General features: G+C 34.1%; 1 protein-coding gene across 4 annotated transcripts in view; it reads left to right on the top strand.

The window, feature by feature from the left end:
• The window catches only part of LOC107141461 (putative selection and upkeep of intraepithelial T-cells protein 1 homolog), a 45,847-nt gene that overhangs the window by 3,325 nt on the left and 14,659 nt on the right, over nt 1–27,863 (top strand). For 3 of the 4 annotated variants that reach the window (XM_048815430.1, XM_048815429.1, XM_048815432.1), the window contains exons 2-5: nt 6,314–6,394; nt 17,972–18,319; nt 19,882–20,163; nt 22,539–22,658. In XM_048815430.1, the coding sequence (XP_048671387.1) occupies nt 6,319–6,394; nt 17,972–18,319; nt 19,882–20,163; nt 22,539–22,658 (826 nt within the window). In that variant the 5' untranslated portion in view covers nt 6,314–6,318. The remainder of the gene's footprint in view (nt 1–6,313; nt 6,395–17,971; nt 18,320–19,881; nt 20,164–22,538; nt 22,659–27,863) is intronic. The other variant, XM_048815431.1, reaches the window with a different exon arrangement.

Genomic DNA, 27,863 nt, shown 5'->3' on the forward strand with positions numbered 1-27,863 from the left:
TTCTCTCTCTTCTTCTCTTCATTAGCATGGCTAAGGGTCTGTCGATCTTATTTATTTTTTCAAAGAACCAACTTTTAGTTTTGTCAATTTTTTCAATTGTTTCTTTTGTTTCCATTTCATTAATTTCAGCTCTGATTTTAATTATTTCTTGCCTTCTACTTCTTTTGCTGTTGTTTTGCTCTTCTTTTTCTAGGATTTTGAGATGAAGTGTGAGATCATTTATTTGTTGGTTTTTTTCTTTTTTTAAGGAATGAACTCCAAGCAATGAATTTTCCTCTTACAACTGCTTTCATTGTGTCCCATAGATTCCGATATGTTGTGTCTGTGTTTTCATTTATCTCTAAGAATTTTTTAATTTCCTCCTTGATGTCTTCTATAACCCATTGATCATTCAGTAACCTATTGTTCATTCTCCAAGTGATGCATTATTTTTCCTTCCTTCTTTTATCGTTGATTTCCAGTTTCATTCCATTATGATCAGATAAGATGCATGGTGTTATCTTGAGGCTGGCTTTTAAATCAGGATCCTCCTTCCTCAGCCTCCAGAGCCCCTGGGATTATAGGGGTGTGCCACCATGCCCAGCTGTATTAACTTTTATAGTCTTTAATTGACATATTTGCATTTTGTTTAAACTTTTGAAACTTTCTTTAGTAAAATATGCATACATACAACATAGAATTTTAAGAATTTTAAGTGTACTGCTCTGTAACCTTAAGTATACTCACATTGTTATACAACTATCACCACCATCCATCTCTAGAACTCTTTCGTCTTCCCAAAATAAAATTCTCTATTCATTAAACACTAACTACCCATTGTTCAAATATTTTTTAGAACTCATCTATGTGGTGAGAAACATGTACCTGATCAAGATTATTATTTGAGTGAGATTGAAAATTTGGGGTTTTATATAGCAGTGTTCGAAAGGATGATGTTTCCTATAACAAGATCACTCCTCTATCCACTAATTCAAAATACATATTTGGATTTTATTCTAATTTTTATTAGAATTAAAATTAAAATTTCAGAGAAGTGCAAAGTGGATGTGGACACACAAATAAGTTCAGCATGGTAACCTTTGCCTATTAGCAAGAGTTTTATCTACAGTCTATTCTTATCCTTCAGCTGGGTAATAAGTTTGCATAATTACCATGGGGAAGTTCCAATTCTACAAGGTATCTTATCCTGATGTATAATATTTATTTGCTTACATTTACTGCCTGAAACCTAGACTGTCATCAGCAGTGCTACATGTAAAGTATCTGCAGGGAAAAAAATGGGCAAAATTTTATGATTCATAAATATAGAATATAGCTGTTATAAACTCAGTTGGTCACAAACATATAAACAGGGTAATTGTAGTGCCTGCCTCAACTACCTGTTCTATGTTCTTCTTGCCTTCAATCAGCACCTCACCTACATGAGGTTCTTAACCTGATTCTTCAATTATTTATGTGGATTTGAACCTTTGGCTCTACATTTATTGAGTATTTTCAGATCTCTATGGGCCAAAGTATTGATAAAATCACCTCTATGACCCCTGGGTCAGTCTCTCCAGCCCTCCAATGACTCACTTTTCTGATTTATGGTTCATTATTGTGAGAAGCTCCAAATGGTTCAGGGGAAGTCTCAGCTTCCAATTCATTAGATTCATAACTGTGTCCTCTGGTGAAAAAATTCCTCTGTGAGATCCTAGGATCTTCAAAAATATTGAGGTGAAGATTATAAGAGGGGAAGCAAACATTATTCAAGTATATTATAAGGTCACATAATGAGAGGATCATGTCTTGTATTTTCTCATGGGTTTCCAGGACCATGCATTCCAGCTATAAAGATGGCAAAATCAGTTATTCACTAGTTTAAGGCAAATGTCAAATGTATTAGGGCTGGTGTCCTACCTGAGTTTTTATCATGTTCTATCAAATCAGCTATATCTGGGTCACAGATACATAGTAAGAGTAGTGAATTCCATGGTCCTGAGCACATTGGTGTACTTCTTTTGTTAAAAAAAAATGAATTTCCTTGTCTGAGATGATATTGCATGGGATAAAAAAAGAATAATAAGGCATTTTGTATGTGTATGAATATCTGTTCATGATGAATTACCACCAGCTGGGAACCCAGATTCAATAAGTATCCACCCCTTGAGCATAAATTAATGTCTCCTCTATGATGGATGCCACCAACTAACCAGCAGTGTCCTGAAAATAATAAGCTTAACACTCAGCAGAGGTGATAACTAAATAATCCTGACTGCAAGGAAATTAATGCTGTTAATCCCATGGATGGTTCTGTCCATGTTTGCCCAATTACCCTTGTCCCATGTCTCAGTGTTTCAGACTGCCTTATCCTATCCTTAAATTAGCTTAAGAGATTTTGTGAATGTAACATTTAATTATTGCTTTAATTCTGCAACCCTTAAAATTAGACCTTGAATTCAATCCTCATCTCCATCTCTAATGACTAGGGAGAAGATGAGCTCTTTGAGAGCTAGGATGGAGACTCCGTGGTTCTCCAAATATATTCTCAACTATGTATTCATAGCTTTTAGTTTTTCCTTTTCCTCATGTCTATCTTCTAAAACAGTCATAAAAGGTAGAGAATTCCATAATCTTTATAATTATTTTTTGGCCATAGCAACCAAGCTATTTATTTTCCTTTCCTGTGCCTTCTTCTATACCTACACTCGATCCACCCATGTTCTGAATTTGAGTGGATTTGGTGTCATACCATGCTATAGATTGCTCTTTTTCATACCTTCCAGCATGGAGATTGCAATCTCCAATGCATGAGTAAATCAATTTCAGAAGCACATAGTGGGGATCTCTTTCTGGGAACTACTTTCAGTACTAACTCCTATTATCATCCAGATTCCCAGCAAGAAATGGATGGCATGCTCAAGTTTGGGAATATTAAATAAATAGCATATTTACAAATATGCAATCAAGGTGTAGATGAATTTGGAGGGCAAAGCAGAACATTGGAGTTAAGATAATGAGATTGTGACTGACCTTAGGCCTGAAGGAATAAAGGTAAGAAGCAGTGACTAAAATCTATGGACAGAAAGGGCTACAGGGTAGGTTTTGCGTATTTATTTGTTTAATGATTGGGCATACAGCTCACACAGCAACCCAGGAAGAAAGAAGCTGAAAGAGCAAATAATCCAAAGTCATCCTCTTTCATTCCTATAATCTTCTTGTTATTCTGCTTGCACCTCACCAGAAACCATTGGGAATGGAGCCAATCACTGAAATCCTTAGCATTCTACTATGTAAGAAACAGAGAAGGATAGAGGAAAGTGGAAATTGGATCTGGAGAAGCAAACAGGAGACACCCAGCACGTCTAATATATGCTAGACACCCTGCAGGATCCTACAACATATTTTGAACAAGAAGTTGTAATCCTGCCGCAGTCTGGCTGGGCATAAATGCCGCAGTCTGGCTGGGCACACAATCACGAGCCACCACACATCTTGTAGATTCAAACAGCAACTCTTTATTCCCGAACTCACACCAGCCATCTACAATCACATTCTAGGGAAATCCACGTTCTCTGCCCAAATCCACCTCCACTGGGCTTCTGTCTCCCAAAAAATACACTGTCTGAATCCCGTGAGAACTCAAGGGGAACTCAGGCAGCAGGATACGCCCTATTCCCAGCAGGAATAATCTTAAACCTTAAACCTGGAACCTAAACCGGGAACGCCCTAATCCGCCTTGGTCCTTGAGCAAGGTCACCTACATTCAATGTCACTGCAACATGGGGTAGCTGGCAAGGAAATTGTCATACCTACTTGGCTAATGGCTCCCAGCATAATCCCTTTACTCAAACACTTACACATCTATAGTGAAGTCATGTACCTAACAATTGTGGCAGAGTATTTAATTTTGTATATTCATAATTAAATAGGATAAGTAAAACAATTACATAGAAATCTAAAATTGATCTGTTCAAAATTCAATTGCTTTTCTTCCCAAGTGTCTTATCATGACTAATGATATTATTTATCCATCCAATTATACATCTCAGAAGTTAGGGGTCATATGACAATAAATCTCTGCCATTCCCTCCATTCAGAGACTGATTTAGTCCTAGAGGTTGTACAGTTATTCTTTCTCTTTTGTCGCGATGTTTCATTTCTTCTCCAGTAACACATTCTTGGGTTGAGACACTCATTCTGCTTGCCATGCGTTGTTACTGACTCCATCTCTTCCTCAGTCTTCAAAGCCACATTTCAAATATGTAAATCTGGATATGCTGCGCCATGACTATAAATTCTTTATCACTATCTAGAGACACCCTTTTTTAAGCATTTTTGTTCTCCACTTTTAAAAAATCTAAACACCTACATTTAACAAATTTAATTATATGAAATATATACTCATCTTTTTCCAGAAGGTAGACTGAGTCATAGAAATTACATAAATAACTCAAAGTAGCTGTTAAGTAGTAAAACCAGGGTGTAAGTTTGGTTCCAAGGCTCTCACTTTTTCACTTCTCTTAAACACTGCTAAATTTAAACAATACTAAAAATAGTAAGAAAATGAGTACTTTGTCATCCTTAAGTTTTGGGAGGTTTTTTGGGGAGATACTGGGGACTGAACTCGGGGGCACTCGGCCACTGAGCCACATCCCCAGCCCTATTTTGTATTTTATTTAGAGACAAGGGTCTCATTGAATTGCTTAGCACCTTGCTTTTGCTGAGGCTCGCTTTGAACTCCCAATCCTCCTGTCTCAGCCTCCTAAGCCATTGGGATTACAGGTGTGCGCCGCAGCACCCATTCTTTATCCTCGAGTTTTTTATAGTACTTACACTTTTTAGTATAATAGTTATCAGATACTATTCTGTCCACTTTAGGTGTTATAACTCTATAAATTCCAATAATAATTTCATTGAGAAATAAAATATTATCCCCTACTTATAGTGGAAAAATGAAGAAACAGTTTCAGTAACTTGCTAAATGGCAAGACCAGGATTTCAACTTTGGTGGTCCCTTTCTAGGACCCTGCTTTTAACCACTATGCATATGACTGCTTAGCCTATTATAATTCCCTTGCCTATAAGATAAAACTTAAATCAAAATTAAGTGCATTAACCTGGCAAGTGAAGCCTTCACAATTTGCCCTTTGCCTCACTTGTCAGTCTTACTAGGTTTTGCTCAAGTCCTCTTGCATGGAAGTCTTCCTGGTATTGAATCAGTACCTTCATGCTTAATGAGATAGCCCCTCACTCTTCACAAAGTAGCACCACCTCAGTAGTGAGGCCACTGTGGACCTACTCCCTGCCACTGTGCTGCAGAGGGAAGGACTTTCATAGGCTACTAGAGCTGCCCATGTACATGGGGTGGTACTTTCACGTCATGGTTGCCATCCAGTTATTCTTCCTCTGTTTTGAAGTACAAATAGATAACTATCGGGTTTTTCAGCTGATTCAAAAAATCAAAATACTATACCAATGAAAAGTCTTCACATTTGACTGAGAAAGCCAGTTTCATTTCCCCTTTTGTTCTTTACTGACCACATGTGTCCAAAAATATGTCTCTAATTATGAGTTCTTCCTAAACAGGAAATTTAGAAGCTTTGCTACAATTGCAGGTTATATCACCTTCTGAAGTGGCCACTTGGTTCATACATTAAAAAGGCTAAATATGTCTTTTAAAAGGCTAAATATGTCTTTAAACTTTTCTGTGTAAGTAAATGTAACTAAATGTGACAAATGTTCACCATACAGAGGCTTCAGATATCAGGATGTATTCCCTAGATCTGCCACTTTGGAAAAGCAGATGACTCAATGAAGTTGTAAACCAGAAGACAAAAGACCCCTAGCCTGGGAGGAAGTGATTCTTCAATAGAAAAGAAAGTTCTCTCTGATTTAGCAAATAAAAATAGAAATTTAGCAAATAAAAATTGCAGGACGCTGGGTGCAGTGGTGACATCTATAATCCCATGGGCTCAGGAGGTTGAGACAGGAGGATCGCGAGTTCAAAGCCTGCCTCAGCAAAAGCGAGTTGCTAAGCAACTCAGTGAGACCCTGTCTCTAAATAAAATAGGGCTGGGGATGTGGCTCAGTGGTCGAGTGCTCCTGAGTTCAATTCCTGGTACCCACTCCCAAATTTCAGGACACTAAACATTATAAGGGAAATGCTTATAGTAAAAATTATTCATTGTTTACTTTAACTGGTTGTCCCAATGTCTAACCCAGAAACTTTACTTGAGAGTTAATTACTATAGAAAGATGTGAAGATGTTTGAATTCTGTAACTTTTTACTCCTCTTATTACTTTTTATAATTTTCCTCATTCTTTATCACAGGTGTAATGGAAACTATGAAGGTATTTTTGTGCAGACTCTTTGTTGTACTGTACCTCCTTCCAGTGATTACACGAAGTTCAGGTATGATCTCTGACTCAACTTTATGAGCATTAGCAAATGAAATTTTCCAAGGAAAGCAAGGAACAAACTAAACAGTTAAGTTCTTTTACAATTGTCCCTAACTTCTAATATGTAGTAATGAAATGAACATGGGTACTATAGGATGTAGCTTGCTTAAGAAGAATCACTCCTTACAAGCAAGCCTTCTTTACTCAGATTTGTGCCAGGTTCCAGAAAGAAAAAACAAATGAAGAAGAACTAATACTTGCCCTTGAGAACCCAAGACTAATGTTGAGGAGACATGATTTATGTCTCCTTTATTTTTATGGAGATGAAGATACAAGATGTGGATCCACATTGAAATCCCTATAAATTATCAGCAGAGTGTGGAATAAGATAAGGAAAGATGAGACCAGCTAATAGAATCTTGGTAGAGGATTAGAATTTGCATTTGTCTGGGTATCTATGCAAAACAGAAATAAATATAGGTTTTTTAGAGACACATAAAAGTTTGAGATGACAAGTGACATAAAGTATATAGAAGTTTCTAGCAAAAGCTGCATGTTACATGGCAAAAATTTTACTGATACAAATTTAGGTGGGATCTTTTGCTAATAAAAATAATAACTGCCACAGATAACATTGAATCTATATTTTGAGCATAATTGTGAGTTTTAAGAAATATTCCCTATGAGTAGAACTGATGGCCAAAGTTTATGTTATTTATTATTATACTGAAAATGTTATTCTTAAATAGTAACCAATATATACTTCTACAAACAGTGTATATGTGAGGGTAGGTAGACATTACAGGCATCAAAGCTTTTTATCTTTTCCAAACTTACAGATGAAAACTAGATTCTTACAGTAATTTTATTTTCTTATTAATGAGTAAGATTGAGTATCTTTCCAAAAACTTTTGTATTTCTTTTTCTCTGAACTGCTTGTTTACATCCTAACTTCTTTTTTACTTTGTGGTTTTGGTGTTTTATTTGTTGTTTTTAAATAATTCCTAAATATTGAGTGAATTTTTGATCTATTGCATCTGTTTCATGTATTTCCAAGAAGTTCATAATTCACTGGACTTTTAAATTCTATTTTGGATGTATAGAATATTTTTGCTTTCACTATTTTATTTTATAGATCATAAAGTTTTCCCCCAAGTTGTAATTCTCCTAATTGACTTTTAAATTTTTAACCCATTTTATTTTTGAAAGCAGGTTCAGGTTTATAAAAAAAATAGTAAAGAAAGTATAGAGAGTTCCCTTATAATCTTACTTCCTCATTCCCATCTCCCACTCCCAACACACATACAGCTTCCCTTATTATTAACATCTTTCCTTAATATAGTACATTTATTATAATTGAGCCAGTATTAATAGATTATTATAAAGTAAAGTTCAATTTAGATTAGGTTTCACTCTTGTTGTATAGTTCTTTGGGTGCTAACAAAGAACTATATAAATGAGTAAAAGATGGCCTCTATGTAATGATACAATGCGGCTTGCTGCTTGCTGCTTACTGCTTCAAAACTTAGACCCATTAATCCAAAAGCCCACCAGTGCTAAATCCAAAATTTTATATATTCAATTGTTTTGAATATATCTCAAACAAGGAGTTTTTAACCATTTAATGCCTTTCTGCTTTGTATGTCCTATAAAACTGACCCCAACATCTGCTAGCTATAGATAAGATAACTCTGTAAATGTAAAAACCTCAAGCATAACTGGGCAAGATGAGGTGTGATTATAATCCCAGTGATTTGGGAGGCTAAAGCAGGAGGATTGCAATTTTGAGTCTAGCCTCAGCAACTTAGTGAGATCCTATCTTAAAGTAAAATAAAAAGGGCTAGAAAATATAGCTCAGAGGTGGAATTCCTCTGAGTTTAGTTCCTAGTACTGCAAAAATAAAAAATAAAAATTCCAAGTTGCTGATGCTGTCAGAGCTCTCAAAGTACATACGCCTCCTCTCCAACCCCAGGAGTTCCTTGGCCCTCTACTTTCTTCCTGGATAGTGGTAACTGTGCCTCTACAAAGTCTCATGCTGTGAAGACTGCCTCTTCTGCAACCCTGATCAAGTGTTGCCCAAAAGAAAGCTTATTGTATGCTATGGCCATCATGGTTTTATATTTTTCCATAATCAGTTTCTGAAATCCTCAAACTTTTTATAAAAAAATCATAATTTCATGTATCCACTATTGCAATGTCAGACAGAATAATTTTTCCATCCTAAAAATGCCCTATGCTTCATTTATTCATTCCTCCTTCCTCTGGAAATCATGTCAACCATTACTTTGTTTTACTATATCTGTAGCTTTTCTTTTTCTAAAATGCCATACACTTGGAATTACATGGATGTACCATGTAATTTATCTTAGTAACATGCATTTAATTTCCCTCCATGTTTTCTCATGACTGGGTCCGTCCTTCCTTCCTTCCTTCCTTCCTTCCTTCCTTCCTTCCTCCCTCCCTCCCTCCCTCCCTTCCTTTCTTTCTATAATATTCCATTGTATGAATGTACCACAGTTGGTTTATTCATTCACCTATTAAAGAACTTACAATTTTTGTCAAGTATGAATAAAGATGCTATAAAGTGTGTGGGCAGGTTTTTGCATAGATGTGCTTTTCAACTCATTTGAGTTTTCTGTGGAAGCTAAATTATGTGCTAATCATATATTTATCTTTGTTAGAAATTACCACTCTCCAAAAATGACTTTATCTTTTTGCACTGAATGAGAGCCCTGTTGCTCAATATCCTTGCCAGTATTTGTGTTGTCAGTGTTTTGAATTTCACCTTTTCTGATAATAAGCCTATGGTAGTATCTTATATTGTTTAATTTGAATTTCTCTAATGATATATGATGCTCGAGATTCTTTGCATACAGTGATTTGCTACCTATCTTCTTTGCTACCTTCTTCTTTGGTGAAGTGCCTGTTCAGATCTTTTGTTACTTTTTACTTGGTTTGTTTTCTTATTGTTGAATTTTCAGACTTTTTTTATATAGATTGGATACAGAGGTATATTTTGTAAATATTTTTACTGAGCCTGTGGTTTGTCTTCCTGCTTTATATTAAAAATATAAATATGAAATAACAGTTGATCTCTTATGCTTTTTCCTATATTCTTAATGAATTTAAAATTCAATTTATTGTCTTAGTTTTATGCTGTGTAATTCAGTAGTTTCTGGTTTTCATGGTATCTAGGTGCTGTGTTTGCTTAGAAATAGTTTTCCAGAGCATGTTCCAATTCTTTGTTTATTTTATATTTTCAAATTAATCCATATAAACAATTGTTATATAAAAATTGAGAGAGAAATCCAACATAATTTTAAAAAGAAAAACCCAGTTGTTTCCATTGATTATTCCAACTTTCTCCACTGATCCCAGAAGTCATTTCTGTCATAAACCAAATTCCCTGTGTATGTGGATTTCTAAACTCTGTTACACTGAATTCTCTTCTCATGAACTAATATCAAATTTCAAAAAACATTCATATTATATTTATAGAATAAAAATTCAATATCTCATAGATTGATTCCATGCTCAGTAATTATTTTAATGCTCAGTAATTATTTTAAAACAGAGTTTTTATATAAGAAGTTTATAGATATTGGATAATCAAGATGATAGGGTAGAAAGCAGGCTGCAGATTCCAACTCCTTCACAGTTTGGAATTAAAGTACTGAAGGAACATCTACTCAGCAGGTTTAATATTAATTTTGCTTTCTTTATCTAATTTTACAATCTATTAAAGATTACTATTACCCTTTCCATGTTTAGATGGTTAGAACTGTAGATAATATTTTCAATTAGTTTTTATGATTTATTAGTATATGGCTTGTTCTCAAGTGGTCATGGTTACTTGTGATTATTATCTCCTCTCAAAGCAATGCTACAGATTTACCATAGAACTGTGAATATGTTAAGTAATTGCTTTTATGCTGAAATTTACCCCCAGCCCAGGGCACATGATAAAGATAAAGCAACTCACTAAAAACACTCTCACATAATAGTGGAAGATATATATATATCTCCATCCCAGCAGATATATAAATCAATCACAACACAGAAATAGAGGAATGTAAGATGCCTCTACAAGTTCAATACCTGAACCAAAGATAATTAGGTTGAGGAAATGACAGAAACATAATTCAAAAAGTTAATTATTTGAGAGAAGATACAGGACCTAAAGGAGCATTTCAATAAAGCGCTATAGAATTTAAAAGGAACCAAACAAAACTCTTAGAAATAAAAAACTAAATCAAATAAAAATCTCAGTGAATAGTCTTGCCAATATACTAGATCAAACAGAATAAAGAATATCAAAGCTTGAAGACAGAATGGGTAAATAAGAACTTTCATTGAGTAATAATAAAAACATAAAGTATAAGCAGAACATACAAGAGCTCTGTGACATCATCAAAAGGCCAAACTTAAGACTCATAAGTCCTGAGGAAGGACAAAAGATATAGATGAATGGTGTAGAGAACTTATTCAATAAAGTAATATCAGAAAATTTCTGATATTAAAATACGTGGGAAAGAGATAGACAAATTAATGTACTGGAGTCATTTAGAACCCAAAATAGACAAGGCTGGAAAAGAATTTCTCCATGTTATATTATATTCAAAGTGCCAAAAATTATAATAAAAATAATTTTAAGAGGTGCAAAGAGATGTGGCAAGTACTAATAAAGGCAAGTTCATCAGAATAGTAGCACATTTCACAGCAGAAACTAAAGGACAAGAGGGTGTGGAATGACATATTTCAAGCATCCAAAGAATATAACTTTTCATCTAAATTACTATATTCAGTAAACTATGCTTATGCAAGATAAGCATAAAGTAAACTAATTTGTGACCCCTAATCTAGAAATTCAGAAGATACTTAGATGAATCCTAACACATAGAAAAGGAAGATAAAAAATAACCAAGAACTCAGGAGAAACAATAAATCTCCTTAGAATAATAGGTAAACAAATGGAAATTAGGACTGATTAAAAAGCAAACTAAAAATGACAGGAAGTAGCACATACATTCCTATAATAACACTACTAATTCTCCAATTCAAAGGCATTGACTGGAATATTGGATTACAAAGCAAGACCCAACCATATGTTGTCTCCAAGAAACACAACTCACAAGCAAAGACATTCAGAGACTGAAAAATGAAAGTATGGATGCCGGGTTCCCAGGAGACTTAAACACTCAGACCTTTTTGCCCACCCAGGGATGCCATTTGCTGGGTTGCATGTGACTAAAACACCCAGGGGTCACCCCAGGGGAACTGGGCTGTGCGAAATAACCACACAAGAGACAGAAATACCTTTTACTTTGGGGGGGTGCTGTGACAGCTCCTTTGACCTTCAGGGTCTGCAGAAAAAGAGAGAGAGCTCCTGCTGACCCCTTTTATTGAGGAGAAGCCATTCAAATGAGGTAAGGGGTCAGGTTTCAAGGGGCTGGATCTAGCTTTATGATGTCTGCTGTCAGCAGGTTGACTGACCTCTAGGAAGGTCACACCCAAGGGCAGAGCAAGAGAAGGGGACACACAAAAGACATTTCCATGGAACATTCTATCCCAAACAGGGCAATGGGTAACATTACAAAGGAACAGGTGAGCATAGCTCCACCCATGGGGATGAGGGAAGGCACGCCCATGCTCAAAGACACAGTCACCGGCACCCTAAAGATCAGTGCTATTGGTCTGGTTTCCCTAGGCAACTAGATCACAGAGTGACTGACAATGATGCCACACCAATCAGAAGGGGAGACAGATGCAGTCACGTACTAGTCGGCCTCCCACAGATGGAAAATCATATTTCATACATACTGAATACAAAAGCAAGCAGGAGTAGCTGCTCTCATATAAGACAAAACAGATTTCATGACAAAATTAGTCAGAAGACAAAGAATGTCACTAGGAATTTGTAAAAGTAATAATCCAACAAGAAGATAAAATGATTTTAAACATTTTTGCCCAAATGTCAGTGTAACCAATTTCACTGAATAAACATTACTTGATATAAAGGAACTGACAGTTTACATTATAATAATAATGAAGAACTTTAATACACCATTCCAAATAACAGACAGATCATTCTGACACAAATCAAGAAAGATGTGTCATTTAAACTATAACATAACTCAATTTGATTTAACAGAAAACTACAGAATATTTCATCAAAAATCTGAGTATACTTTCTTTTCAGCTGCTTGTAGAACTTCTCCCAAACTCATCATGAATTAGTCCAAAAAGCAAGTCTTAGCAATTTCAAAAGAAATTAATCTCTTGCATCTTTTCACATCAGAATAAAATGAAATTAGAAATCATGTAAGAAAAAACACATAAATTATACTAGTATATGGAGTATGAACAATGTGCTTTGTATGATTAGTAGATAATTGAAGAATCGGGGAAGTGGATTTAAACATTTTTAGAATCAAAGGTGTAAACACAACATACCAGAATTTGTCAGATTCAGCAAAGCCAGTTTAAAGAAGGAAGTTTATAGCTATGATTACCTACATAATAAATCAGAGAAATCTAAAATAAACCTCTCAATGATGCATCTCAAGATCATTACAAAAACAAGAATGATCCAATCCAAAAAGTAGGAAGAGGGAAGAAATTATAAACATTAGAGCTGAAATTAATGAGATAGAAACATAGAACAATATAAATGATCAATGAAACAAAGAATGGTTTTTTGAAAAAATAAGCAACATTGATAAACCTTTAGACAAACTAACCAGAAGAAAAAGATACTTGCAAAGCAAATTTACATTACAAAGTACATACACTTTGATCAAGTTGGTTTCATTCTATAAACACAAGGAGATTCCACATACAGATATCAATTAAGTGTCACCCAGCACACAAAATCAAGGGCAGAAAGCCCATTCAATCATCTCAATAGATGCATTAAAACATTTTACAAAATTTAACATCCCTTCTTGATAAAATCTCTGAAGATAATAGGTACAAAATGATATTTCTCAACATAATAAAGCTTATATATGACAAACTTAAAGCCAACATGATGCTGAATGGAAAAAAAGTGAAAGCATCTCCTCAAAAAACAGCAATAAGATAAGGATGTCTACTCTCACCACTCTTATTTGATATATTACTTGAAATTTGAGATAGAGCAATTATGCAAAATGAAGAAATAAAAGAGATATGATGGTAAATAAAGAAATCAAATTATCCTTATTTCAGATAATACAATTGTATACTTGGAATAACCTAAAGATTTCATCAAATGACTTCTAAAACTGATCAACAAATGCAGAAAAGTGTCAAGAGACAAAAGCAATGAACAAAAATCAATTGCTTTTCTTTTTATTCATTTCTTTTTTATTTGTTCTTTTAGACATTCATTACAATGGAATGTACTTTGACACATTGTACATACATGGAATATAACTTATTCTACTTAGGATTCAATTCTTGTGGTTGTACATGAGGTGGAGTTTCACTGGTCTTATATTATGTGAACATAGGAAAGTTATGTCCAGTTCATTCTACTTGCTTTTCTATACACCAATAATGACTCTTCAGAGAAAAAAAATAGAAAGCAATTTCATCTTCAATAGCTTAAAAAATACCTAGAAATAAATCTAATCTATTATGTGAAAAACCTCTACATAAAATATTTGAGAATGAAAAACAATGAAGCAGGCATTAAAAGATGGAAAGACATCCTATATTCTGTAAAGGTAGAATTATTGTTAAAATAGCTTTATTACCAAAAGTTATCTACAGATTCAATGCAATCCCCATCAAAATACCAATGTTATTCTTCATAGAATTAGAAAAACAATCCTAAAATTCAAATGGAAGAACAAAAGACCCAGAATAGCCAAAACAATCAAAAAGAGTAAAAGCTAAAGACATCACAATGTAAATAATATCACAATACAAATATATATATACACATACATATATGTATATCCATAAACATATATATATATATATATATTGTCCAGCATATATAGCATACAATCAATAAATGGGCGAACTGACTGAATTTGAGACACTTCTCAAAAGAAAAATTACAAATACCCAACAACTATATGAAAAAATGTTCAACATCTTTGGCCATCAGAAAATTGTGAATCAAAAGTACATTGAAATTTCATCTTACTCCAGGCAGAATGATGATTATTAAGTATACAAATAATAAATGGTGAGGATTCAGAGGTAAAGGAACTCATACACTTTGTGCAGAAATATGAATTAGTACAGCCACTATGGAAATCAGTATGATGTTTCCTCAAAAAATTAAAAATAGAACTATAATATCCAGCTATACCACCACTTGGTATTTATCAAAAAACCAGTCAGCATTCTTTAGAGATAAATGCATACTCATGCTTAGAGAAGCACAATTCATAAATTCAAGTTTTGGGATCAGCCTAGGTGTCAACAGATTAATGGATAAAATGTGAGACACACACACACACACACGCACTTCATTATGTTTTATTAGACATAATGAAGAACTAAATTATGTTATTCAGGAAAATGAATAAAACTAGAGAGCATTGTATTACACAAAATAAGCCATATTCAGAAAGATGGGTGGGGGTACCATTTATTTTCTCTCACATATGGAAGCTGGTGAAATGAAAGACAGGGGGACTTGAAAGTCATGAAAGTAGAAGGGACATCAAAAGTTAAAAGGCAGTACTGGGGAATGAACTTGATCAAATTATGTGCATGTACCAATATGCCACAGTGAACCTCACCAATCTGTAATAATTAATATATACCAATTAAAAGAATGGAAAAAATAAGTTTGTAGACATGCTTTCTTTTTAAAAACAGTTCAAAGATTTTTATTTTGGTGACCTCAAATTATTACACTGAGCTATGGTTTCTGCAATGTGGGTTTTAATAGAAGATGTTCTAATATTTTAAATTGTAACTTCAAGAATTTTTTTCTTACCTTTTTGTTTCCTGGAAGGTGATGATAAACCAGAAAATTTATTAACATAAAAATACATACATATTTTTAATTTTTAGACTAAGCTAATAATTTATTTAAAGCACATGATATTATGAATATAAAGATGTGTATCATTGTTGTGAATATAGAATTAAAATGCATTTTAATACACATTATTTCATTTAATATTTGCAACAGCACTGAAATGTACATCTAAAAAACTTGGTCAACATGTATTTATTTTTCCTAATCATGTATATGTTGTCTAATGTTCAAATCAGAAGAAGCATACATATCTCTTCAAACATTTGTAATTTTTGTAGTGAACATTCAAAATCATTTCTTCTGTCTTTTTTGAAATGTATAGCACATTATCCTTATTTATAGTCTCCCTCATGTGACTTACATTTTGATCAAATTATAACAATGCCCATGAACAAACCTTCCCCAATGTCTTCCTCCCCAGCCTCTGGTGACCACTATTTTTTAAAAAATTTTTGACCATTTTCTTTATTGTTTCTTTTTGGTGATACATAATGATAGGATTCATCTGGAAAAAATTTAAAACCATGGAATATAATTTGTTCAAATGCAATCTGCAGTATTTTCTCTTTCTCTTCCTTTCTTCCTCTCCCTGTTTCCTTTCCTCTCTCTTTATTCTACTAATCCTTTTTGCCAGTTACTTTAATTTTTTTTTCTTTTTGGTTAGAGTCTGTGGATATACATTATGGTGAGATTCACTGTGGTATATTCATGTATACAGACAGAAAACTTAGGTTAGATTAGTTCCTCTTCAGTAATGGGAGTGCACACTTTTAATCCAAGAAATTTGGGAGACTAAGGCAGGAGGATCACAAAGGCCAGTTTGGGCAATTTAGCAAGACCCTGTCTCAAAATAAAATAATTACAAATGTCTGAGAATGTATCACAGTGGTAGAGAGGCTGAGTTCAATCCTCATACAGAAGAAGAAAGAAGAAGAAGAAGAAGAAGAAGAAGAAAGCAAAATATACATCTAGTTAGATATTAAAACTAGTAGAGAATTATAATAAAATGACTTAACCCTTCATCATTATTATTTTTAGTGGATATGAAGATAAATCAAACTGGTTTATAATCACTCTATTTATTATTATTTTGTCTGTCACATGTGCATTTAGAGCACAAACAAAATTATATTTTAGAAATGAATTAATAATTTAATGGTTTAAGGAAATAAGATTAACTTCATTAGCAATGCTCCAATATTTAAAATTATCCTCAAAAATTCATGATATAACCCAGGCATCATGGCGCACACCTGTTACCCCAGTGGTTAGAAAGGCTGAGACAGGAGGATCATAAGTTTAAAGCCAGCCTCAACAACTTAGTGAAGCCCTAAGCAACTTAGTGAGGCCCTATCTCAAAAAATAAAAAATAAAAAGGGCTGGGGATGAGACTCAGTGGTTAAGCACCCCTGGGTTCAATCGCTGATACAAGCACATAATAATTTGTGGATTAAACAGTCAATACCTAATATAGCATTTCTTTCCATACACAAAATAACTTTTAATATTTAAAATATAAATTGATCAATCACACATTGGTTCTTGAGACTGTTTAGCTACCAAGGGTGAGAAAAATCTAAACTGATATGGTCATCTTGATTAAGTGACAATCGAATAGAAGGGATTGAAGGAAGTAAGATCGCCATCATGTAGGAGAAATGGAGTGTACTAAGAAGTTCAGCTGTTTTTTCATTCTTCCTTCAGTGAGTGGTAAAAAGGACAAAAATTAGTTTAAACTGTCCCCTGTTCCAACATTTTACTCCAGTCAGGGACTAAATATCAATTTGAGAGTTTGAGTCTCTAGACTGAAAGAGAGTCTGTTACAGCCAAGTTATACCAAAAAGGGAAAACAACATATTAAACAACAACAGATTTCTTAAAAAATCAACAGACTCCTTTTAGGATTTGCTGTTACCCTTTCAATTATTTTTTTGACAGCACTTAGCCAAGGATACTTGGAGGAGCAGGTTGTAGAACTTTTGGATGTCTTGCTGGTAATTCCTAAGACAGTTGAGAGAGTTCCATTATAAAAAGAATATAGACAATGAGAGAAATAAAATTAAACATGCAATGAGGAAGAATTTTTCAGAATTGAAAGACAAGAAACATCCAATTCAAGAAGCCTCATGAAGATTAACCAGAAAAAGAAGGGTACATTCATATACAGGTTTATTAAAGTACAAATATTAAAAGAAGTCTGAGAGAAAGGTTTAAAATAGACAAAGAAAGAGAATGAAAGAAGGAAGGAACAACAAATAAACTTTTTCTTAGCAGCAATGAAAACCATGTTTTCATATTTCTTAAGGTAAACAATTTGAAGAACTTCTATCCTGTCTAGTGTGAAATGAAGATGTCTTCAGGGAAAAAAAAAAGAATTTACCTTTAGTTAGATTGTGTGTGTGTGTGTGTGTGTGTGTGTGTGTGTGAGAGAGAGAGAGAGAGAGAGAGAGAGATACAATAATGATTTAAATATATATATATAGAGAGAGAGATACAATAATGATTTAAATAGAGAGAGAGAGAGAGAGAGATACAATAATGATTTAAATAGAAGGTGTGTCCTAACTCATGCTCTCACCTTTTGGTTATTGTTTCCCTTCCCAGAACAATTCAGGGTAAATAGCTTAAAGGGGCCAATCGTGGCTCCATTTGGTGGAGAAGTTGAACTCAGTTGCCAGTTGTCTCCACCACAGAGTGCACAACACATGGAGATCCGCTGGTTCCGGAACCGCTACACACAACCCATTTACCTGTATGAGAAAGGTAAAATTCTGTATGGAGAAATGACCCCTATGTATGTGGAGCGGACAGAACTCCTGAAAGATGCCATTGAAGAAGGTAAAGTGACCCTCAGGATCTTTAATGTTGATGTTGATGACGATGGGCAGTACCACTGCTTCTTCAGAGATGGAGATTTCTCTGAAGAGGACATCACAGAAGTGAAGGTCACAGGTGAGATGGATCCCTCTGAGGTTTTTATGCATACATGATTCTCAACCCATCTGAAGCTGAGTATTAGAAAAACTCTCAGTGTTTCAGACTATTTCTTTATTACATGATTTCATTAGCAAGTTCAAATTCGTGCATTTAGTTTTTGAACCGGAAAGAGTTCAGGATCAAGAATGAAAACTGTTTCTGTGCAGACAATAACTCTACCAGCAAATACCTTATTTTTATGCCTACATACATTATTAGATTTCTAAAAAATCAACAGATTCATTTTAGTATTTGCTGTAACCCTTTCAATTATTTTTGACAACACTACTAAAAATGTGAACTTACAAGCAACCTATATCTTTACAATAGCCTCCTTAATGATAATTCTTATTCTCACTTCTCTCTAACTCAGTTTACTGACTACTTAGTGCCAGATTAATTTTCCTAAATCTATTTCAGAAAGCCTTTATCTATAATATCCAGTGTCCTCAGTTATATATGGTATAAAAATGGTATATGCACATATAAAGCATTTAAGTCACGCTTCTCACTCTTTAAATTATTCTGATTGACAGAGAAATGCAGGGAAGATGGAGAATTTCGAGCAAACTGAAAGATTCCACAAATGTGAGCACTCAAATGTAGGGCTCCAAGGCCACTAACCTTTAACATCCTTATCAGACATTATATGACATTCAATTCTATAGTCTATATCTGAGCTATTCAATGCTATGTGGCCCTTTAAATTTATATTTAAATTAATTAAAATTAAACATACAGTTCTGAAATCTCAATTGCCCCATTTCAGGTACTTATCAATTTCCTATAGCACATAGCCACTGTATTAGCACAGATCTAGATTATATTTATTATTGCAGAAAGTTTTATTAAGCAGACCTGCTATGGGGTTACACTTTAAATCTCTACTCATTCTTTCTTTGCCCACACATTTGATCAGTTTTATGCCCCAGGCAATAAGTTAAAATTTTTCATAAGTTTATTTTCTTTAAATGAATATGTATTATATTTCAGTGATACCAGTATATTACCTATTTATGCAAAGCATATTATATGAAAATACCTGTTGCATACAAAGAACATATAAAGTCTCAATTTAAATTGCAAACCTGGGTTAATAATGTTATCAACTATCATAATGGTTCAAAACTGATTAGGTATAAAATAGAAGAAAAGATATTAAGTCATAATACCTATGAGTTCTGGAATATTGATTGTTTTTTTATTCATTATTATAATCCAAATATTTATGTAAACTCTAAGATTTAGTAAATAACCAGTAAACATTTTTGAATGAAAGAATAAATAAATGAAATAAAAAGGTATTTCCTCACCTGACTTATTTGAGACAAGATAATCTTGTATATTATAACCCCTCTGCTTGGCTCATATTCCTTCCCTTTTAATTAGCATCTTATGGTATTTAAATCCCCATAGAGTTTTGACTAACAATATATCAAGGACACTGATATCGAATTGAGGGGGACAGATTTTATTTCTGTTTTGTGTCTTCTTCCCTTCACCTAAAAGTACTATTTTCCCCCTTTATATCCACTCAGCTACAAGCTCAAACATACAGATTCTAGTGCTTCCTTCCAATATTGATGATCTTAGAGTGGAATGTAATTCAGGAGGTTGGTTCCCACAGCCTCAAATGGAATGGAGAGACAGCCAGGGAAAGGTCCTCCCACCTGCATCAAAATCTCACTCACAGGACACAGATAAATTGTTCAACATGAAGATGACCCTTTTTCTCAGCAATACCCACCCTGGGGATGTCACTTGCTACCTTAGAAACCCTCTAACTGGCCAAGAGGAAAAAACAAACATTGTTTTACCAGGTGAGATCTGTGTGTTTGTTCTCCACATGATAGCCATTGTCACATGATATATATACAGAACCAAAAAAAATCAAATTATAGCCCTTGTCACACAATTTATAAACAAATAGAAAAATTCAATTGCTTTCTTCACTTGATTTCCAAGATATTACTTCCTCTTAGATTTATCAATCATCTTGCTTTTTGTCTTTCTTATTCTCTTTGCCACATTCATTATTTTTTACTGTTCTCTTGATATTAGAATTCCCAGGGCATAGTTTTTTCAATTTTTACTTTCTCACGAGTATTATTTTGCCTTGTGGCTTTAAATACCATCGATATGATGATGGCTTCTCAAATCACATCTTCTGGCCAGACCTCTCTCCCACTCTGTTCTCATCTCCAACTCAGCATCTCAACATAGGAGTCTAGTAAGTATCTGAAGCTATGTATATAAAAAAATGAAACTCCTGATTTAGTTACTGCCTTCCCTATCACAATTCATAGTTTCAATTTCTCAGAACAACACCCTTAAACTCATCCTTGACTACATTTTTTCTCATATTCTATATAACATCTGTCAAGAAATAATGCTACATCTACCTCTAAAATATATCCAGAGTCTCATCACTTCTCCCCACCTCATCACTGCTGTCCAAGTCAGATACCATCCTCCACTGAGTGAAGTAGTGAAATAGCACCTTAAAAATTTTCTGTTTCTGCTCATATTCACATGGTATATGCTCATCATGCAGACAACAAGACCCATCTCAAACATGAGACATAAAACACCACAATCTTTCAAAATCCTGCAATTGTTCCCCATTGTACTCAGAGCAAAATAACCCACAATATCCTGTATTGCCTGTGTTCCAGTTACCTAGCTGACCTTATCTCTTGGTGTTTTCCTTTGTCCACTTGAGACACATAGACTCCTTGCTGTCCCCATATATGCAGATAAGCTCCTGCCTTGGGGTCTTCACTCTAGTTGCTCCCTCTTCCTAGAAACATGTAAATCTCACTAACCTCCCTTGTCTCCTTCAAGTCTATGCTAAACTCTCAGCTTCTTAATAAGGACTGCTTTGACAAACCAACCTGAAAAAAATGAAACCTGCTCCCTCCACCTGAGGTCCCCTATCTCCTCACACTTCTTTATTTTTTCATTTATAGTATTATTATTGTCTAACCCACTGCATATCTTAATTATTATACTTATTGTCTCTTACTGCTCTCCCTCTCTAAAAATAAAGGTGGGGATCTTTGTTAGTTTTATAAACTGAGACACATCAACTGCTTCAAATATTGCATTAAAAACCTATGTTTTAAAAAATTATATTAACACAAATATTGGAGAATAAGTTTCAGTTCCAGGAAATACAGACATTTCAGAGACATCTTATGTTTCATTCACTGAATATCAGAATACTTGGAAAGAGTCAATATTCATGATTTTAAAAAATCATTTGTCCTTGTCTGACTAGTGATTAGGCAAAAGTTTGTTTTGACCTCATTGGGTTGCACTGGATTGGTGGGGAGGCTTTTCAGGGTGTAGGATCAGTTCCCGAGCCATGGGGCTCTTAGTCCTATGAATTACATGTATGGAAAGCACCAGCTCAAAATAGCTTTATGCCACACCAAATATTCACAATGGCATAGCAGAACTCTTGTCTGACTCTAGAGCAGCCTCCTGGATTTATTTCCTCAAACAGCATTGCAGGACATAATGTGGTGTTCTAGGTGGAAGAGGGTTTTTTCCTCTGGGAACAAAGACATCAGATTTCCAGACAAAATGGCTGGTGTCACGTTCCATATGCAGAAGCTAGTAGGCCAAACCAGATGCTTGTTCAGATGAACAGGAGAGAAGGAAATTTTACATAAAGTATGTCTTTGAATGTTTTCAAGAAGAGTAATGCCAGACCCAAAGAGTACATTGGATAATTCAAGGCTGCACATATTCTGATAGACAAGAGGACTAAAGGATTGATTTGGGACTGACCTTATCATGGTCCCTGTAAACCTGTGTTTAAGTATTGGATCAGGTTTAGGGAGAATAGCTTAGCTCTGCCTCTTGTACTCAGAGGGCTCATGAGACTGAATGGATGAGGAGAAATAGAGTGTCCTGTGCTAACCTTTGTGCCAGCCTTACAATAATTCACACCTGGCTCAGCCTCACTCTAGAACTGGTTTTATTTTTCATCCACCCAGTCATAAATACTTCTCCAAACTGGTTTGTATTTAATATTCCACGGTGATGGTATCTTGAGTGGGAACCTGCTTTGTATGAATCATCATTCATAATTGGGTTGGTCCAACACCCCAAGTTTTCTAAGAAGTAAGATCAATAACTTTCCAATTCAATTAACTCTTCATTTCTGTTAACTCTCCATTTCTATTAGGGCAGAAAATGTTTCTACAGATGACAATTTGGTTGGTAATTCTGCTTACATTTCTGATCACATCTATATTCCCTATCATATATATCCATGTTACAACACGAATCAAAGGAAACCGAGAAGGTAAGTTGGTTTGAAGAGTAGGAAAGGCAAAGTGAGAGAACTAAAGATGCATGACCTTTTATTCCCTATTCTGTGCTCAGTACATTCTAAATTCTTGGGTGACCATTTATATACGTGTGCTGCACTCATTCCTTTCTCCTAGATATTTTTCTCTTATTGCTGGAGCTGCTTTCAGTGCTATATATATAAAAGCCTGAGCTTTTTTTTCTATTAGATCATTATAATTATACATACTAATTGGATTCATATTCACAAAATAACACTTTCAAAGAATTTGGTTTAAATCCCCATTTCCTGTGCCCTTCCCCGCCCCCCTAATTTTCTCCCCTCTCTTCTATTGATCTTCCTTTTACTCCATTATTTATTTATTTTTATTGAAATTTTCTACATATATATACATGTAGGTGAAATTCTTTTTGGTACACTTACATATGTATATAACATTATATAGTTAAATTCATTACATATTTCTACATTATTCCCTTCTTTCCTCCCTCCTTCTCATTCTTCTTCTACCTTATATCTTTATGATATACTGTCTCCTCCCCTGCCATCTTCTTTCCCTATTTTGATTTAGCTTCCACATATTAGAGAAAATATTTGGCTCTTGATTTTCTCAACCTGCTCTATCTCGTTTAGCATGATGTTCTCCATTTTCATTCATTTGCCAGTAACACCATTATTTTATTTATCTTTATGACTGAGTAAAATCCATTGTGTATATATAACAGATTTTCTTGATCCGTTCATCTGTTGATGAGCATCTAGATTGATTTTATAATTTAGCTGTTGTGAATTATGCTGCTGTAAACATTGAAATGCCTACGTCTCTATAGTATGCTGATTTTTGTTCTTACAGGTATATTCCTGAAATATGAAGGATATAGTGAAGTAGCTGGGACATATGGTGGTTCCATTCCTAGTTTTTTTGAGGAGTTTCCACACTGCTTTACATAGTGGTTATACTAATTTGCAGTCTCATCATCAACATTTGAATATACCTATTCCCTTATATCCTCAGTAGATTTATCATTGTCTGTGTTCTTGATAATTGCCATTCTGAGTGGGGTGAAGTGAAATCCTAGTGTAGTTTTGATTTGCATTCCCTAATGCTAAAGATGTTTAACATTTTTTCATGTATTTGTTGGCCATTTGTATTTCTTTTTATGAGAAATGTCCGTTTAGTTGGATTATTTGTGGGTTTTGGCATTGAGTTTTTTATATATGTGGATATTAATCCCCTATCAGGGGATTGGCAAACAATTGTTTTTTTGGCTGACAAAGATTGCTTTTTCCCATTCTGTTGGCTTTCTCTTCACTATCCTAATCATTACCTTTGATGTGCAAAACCATTTTATTTTGATGGCATCTCATTTATTGATTCTTGGTTTTATTTCCTGAGCTTTAGGGGTCTTGTTGAGGTCAGTGCCTCATCTCTTATTATTCCAAATGAATTTAAAGACCGATTTATCTAGTTCTGTGAAAAATGTCATTGGTATTTTGATGGTAATTGCATTGAATGTGTATACCTATTTGATAGAAGAAAACACATGATGAACATTCTAACAGTTGCATGGCTTCTGGTCTACTTCCTAAGCCTTTGATCCATTTTCATTTGACTTTTGTGCAGGGTGAAAGATAGCTAATTTTATTCTTCTATATATAGATATATAATTCGCCTAGTACAATTTGTTAGAAAGGTTGTCTTTTCTCCAACATACACTTTTAGCATCCTTATCAAGTATCAGATGTCTGTAAGTATTTGGGTTTGTCTCAATGTCTTCTATCCTCAGTATTCTATTTCATGTCTATTTTGGTATCAGTAACATGCTGTTTTTGTTACTATAGTAGAATTTGAGGTTGGGTATTATGATGCCTCCTGCATCATTTTTCTTGTCTAGAATTGCTTTGGCTATTCTACATCTCTTATTATTCCAAATGAATTTAAAGACCATTTTATCTAGTTCTGTGAAAAATGTCATTGGTATTTTTATGGTAATTGCATTGAATGTGTATACTACTTTTGATAGTACAGCCATTTTGGGCAACATTAATTTTGCCTACCCAAGAACAAGGAAGGCCTATCCATCTTCTGAGTTCTTTTTTTATTTCTTTCTTCAGTATTCTGTACTTACCATTGTGAAGTTCTTTTGACTTTTTTGGTTAGATTAATTCCCAGATTTTTTTAGGTTATTGTGAAAGGAATGTTTTTCCTGATTTCTTTGTCAATTGAATTGTTGTTGGAATACAGAAAAGCTATTGATTTATGAATGTTGATCTTGTATCCTGATTCTTTGCTAAATTTAGTTATCAGCTCTAGAAGTCTTCTAGTTCAATTTTTTGGGGTCTTTTAAATATAGGATCATGTCATCAGAAAACAGTGATAGTTTGATGTCTTCTTTTCTGATTTGTATCCCTTTAATTTCCTTCTCTTGCCTGATTTCTCTGTCGAGAGTTTCAAGAACTATATTGAATATAAGTGATGGGAGTGAATATTCTTGCCTTGTTCCTAATTTTAGAGAAAAACTTTTAGTTTTTCTCCATTTAGTATGATGTTGACTTTGGGTTTGTCACATATTTATATTGTTGTGGTAAGTCCCTTCTATCACTAGTTTCCCCAGTGCTTTTAACATGAATATTTGCTATATTTTTATTAAAGGCCTTTTCTGCATTTATTTAGATGATCATACAATTTTTATTCTTCTATTTAAATGATGAATTACATTTATTTTTGCATCTGTTGAATCAACAGATTCTTTATTCAATATTCTTTATTCAATCCTTGAATAAAGACTGCTTGATTATGGTGTATTGTCTTCTTAATATGTTTTTGAATGTGGTTTGAAACATTTTTTGAGAATATTTGCATCTATGTTCTTCAGGAATATTGGTTTGTAGTTTTCTTTCCTAGATGTATCTTTATCTGGTTTTGGTGTCAGGGTTATAGTGGCTTCATATAATATATTTGGGGGTGTTCCCTCTCTTTCAATTTAATGGGATAATTTGAGAAAGACCTGAGGAAGATCTGGTAGAATTCTTCTGAAAATCTATCTGGCCCTTGGCTTTTCTTTGTTGGTAATCTTTTAATTGCTGTATCAATTTCATTACTTTATATTGGCTTATTTAGGTTTTTTATATCTTCCTGGTTCAATTTGTGCAGGTCATCTGTGTCTAATAATTTGCCAATGTCTTCTAGGTTTTGCAGTTTGGGGGAGTATGTTTTTAAGACAGTTTCTAATGATCCCCTGGATTCAGGAGTATCTGTGGTGATATATCCTTTTTCATGCCTAATTTTATTGATTTGTATCTTCTTTTTCTTTTGGTTATTTTTGGCTAAGGATATGTCAATCCTTATCTTTTCAAAGAGATAACTCATTTCTCTTTTCATCCTGTGTATTTTTTAATAATTTATTTTTTAGTTATAGGTGGACACAATATCTTTATTTAAATTTTTATGTGGTTTTCGATTAGATCATTATAATTATACATACATAATATGTATATGTTATCGAACCCAGTGCCTCAGTGATCTTAATATTTCTTTCCTTCTACTAATTTTGGAATTGGTTTGTTCTTTTTACTCTAAGGCCCTCAGATAGAGCGTAAGTTTATTCGAGATCTATTTTTTTTTTTAGTATAGGCACTGAATGCATAATTTTTCCTCATAGTACTCCTTTCATACTCTCCAAGAGATCTTTATATGCTGTATCCTTTTATTACATTGGTTTCTAAGAATTTTTTTACTTCTCAGTTTTTTTATTTGGGCCATTCTTCATTTAATAGAGTATTGTTGAATCTCCATGTGTTTATGTGGTTTCTGTCATTTTACTTGCTGTTAATTTCTATTTTCATTACATTATGATCCAGTATGAGTCATAGAATTACAATTTTTTTTTGTATTTTCTAAGACTTACAGTATGATCTAGAATGTGGTCTATTTTGAAAAAAGATTCCATAAGCTGATGAGAATAAAATAAATTCAGCTCTTCTTGAATGAAATATTCTGTAGATGTCTATTAAGTCCATTTGATTTATAGTATTATTTAGGCTGGATGTCTCTTTATTGATTTTATATTTTTATGACCTATATATTGGTGACAAGTGTATATTGAAATCTCCCAGTATTGTATTGGGGTCTATTTTGGATTTAATGTCAAAGAGTATATTTTTAATGTAATTGAGTGCATTGACATTTGGGGCATATTTCTTCTTATTAGAGTGTTTCCTTTACCAAGATGTAATGATCCTCTTTGTCTCTTCTAATTAATGTTTGTTTGAAATCAGTTATGTCATGTATGAGAACAGCTACTCCAACTTTTTTTTGAACTCCATTTGTATGGAATACTTTTTTTCCATCCTTTTACCTTCAGCCTGGTATCCTTACCTATGAGATGAGTATCTTACAAATAGCATATGGTTTGATATTGTTTTTTGATCTATTCTGATAATATATTTCTTTTACTTGGGAAGTTGAGACCATTTATGTTCACTGTTATTATAGATATAATAACTTGCTGATAGATATAATGTAACTTCCTGCTATGTTTATTTTTTTGTTATATTTAATTGTCTTGGTTCTCATTTAGATGATTGGTTTTCTATTGATCATTTTAGTTTGTGGATTTGTTTTTAGATTCTTCTGTGTGCAATTTATCTTTGAGTATTCTTTGTAATATTGGCTTGTTTGTCTTGTATTCTTTTAGTTTATCCTTGTCATGGAAGGTTTTTAATTACCCATCAAATATGAAAGAGAACTTTGCTGGGTATAGCAATCTTGGTTGGCAATTGTTTTCTTTTTAGAGTTTGAAATATCTCATTACATACCCTCCTTGATTTTAGGGTCTGAGTTGAGAAGTCTGAAGTGAGCCTTAATGTTTCCCTCTAAATGTGACCCAATTTGGACACCCAACATGGTGGCCGGCGGGGAGGCAGCACTTTCAGTACCTCCGCATTAACGGGATCAGAGAGACACATTAATACGCCTAGATTTTTCCTGCTGAGAAATTTCTAGCAAAATTCCGCTGAAAGGAGACCTGCCGGGAATTAGTAAGTTTATTGGAAGTGAAAGTTTGCCCCAGACGAGTGAATCTCGGCCACGTGGCACAGAGGTCCAGTCCCGCCGGCCGCCGCCCGCCCATTGCGCCGAACGTTCAAACGGCCCCCGCCGGCCCGGATCTGTGAACGGCCCCTGCCAGCCCGGCGAAC

The sequence above is a fragment of the Marmota marmota genome, unplaced genomic scaffold, assembly GCF_001458135.2.
Source record: "Marmota marmota marmota unplaced genomic scaffold, marMar, whole genome shotgun sequence".
Classification (NCBI taxonomy): Eukaryota; Metazoa; Chordata; class Mammalia; order Rodentia; family Sciuridae; genus Marmota; species Marmota marmota.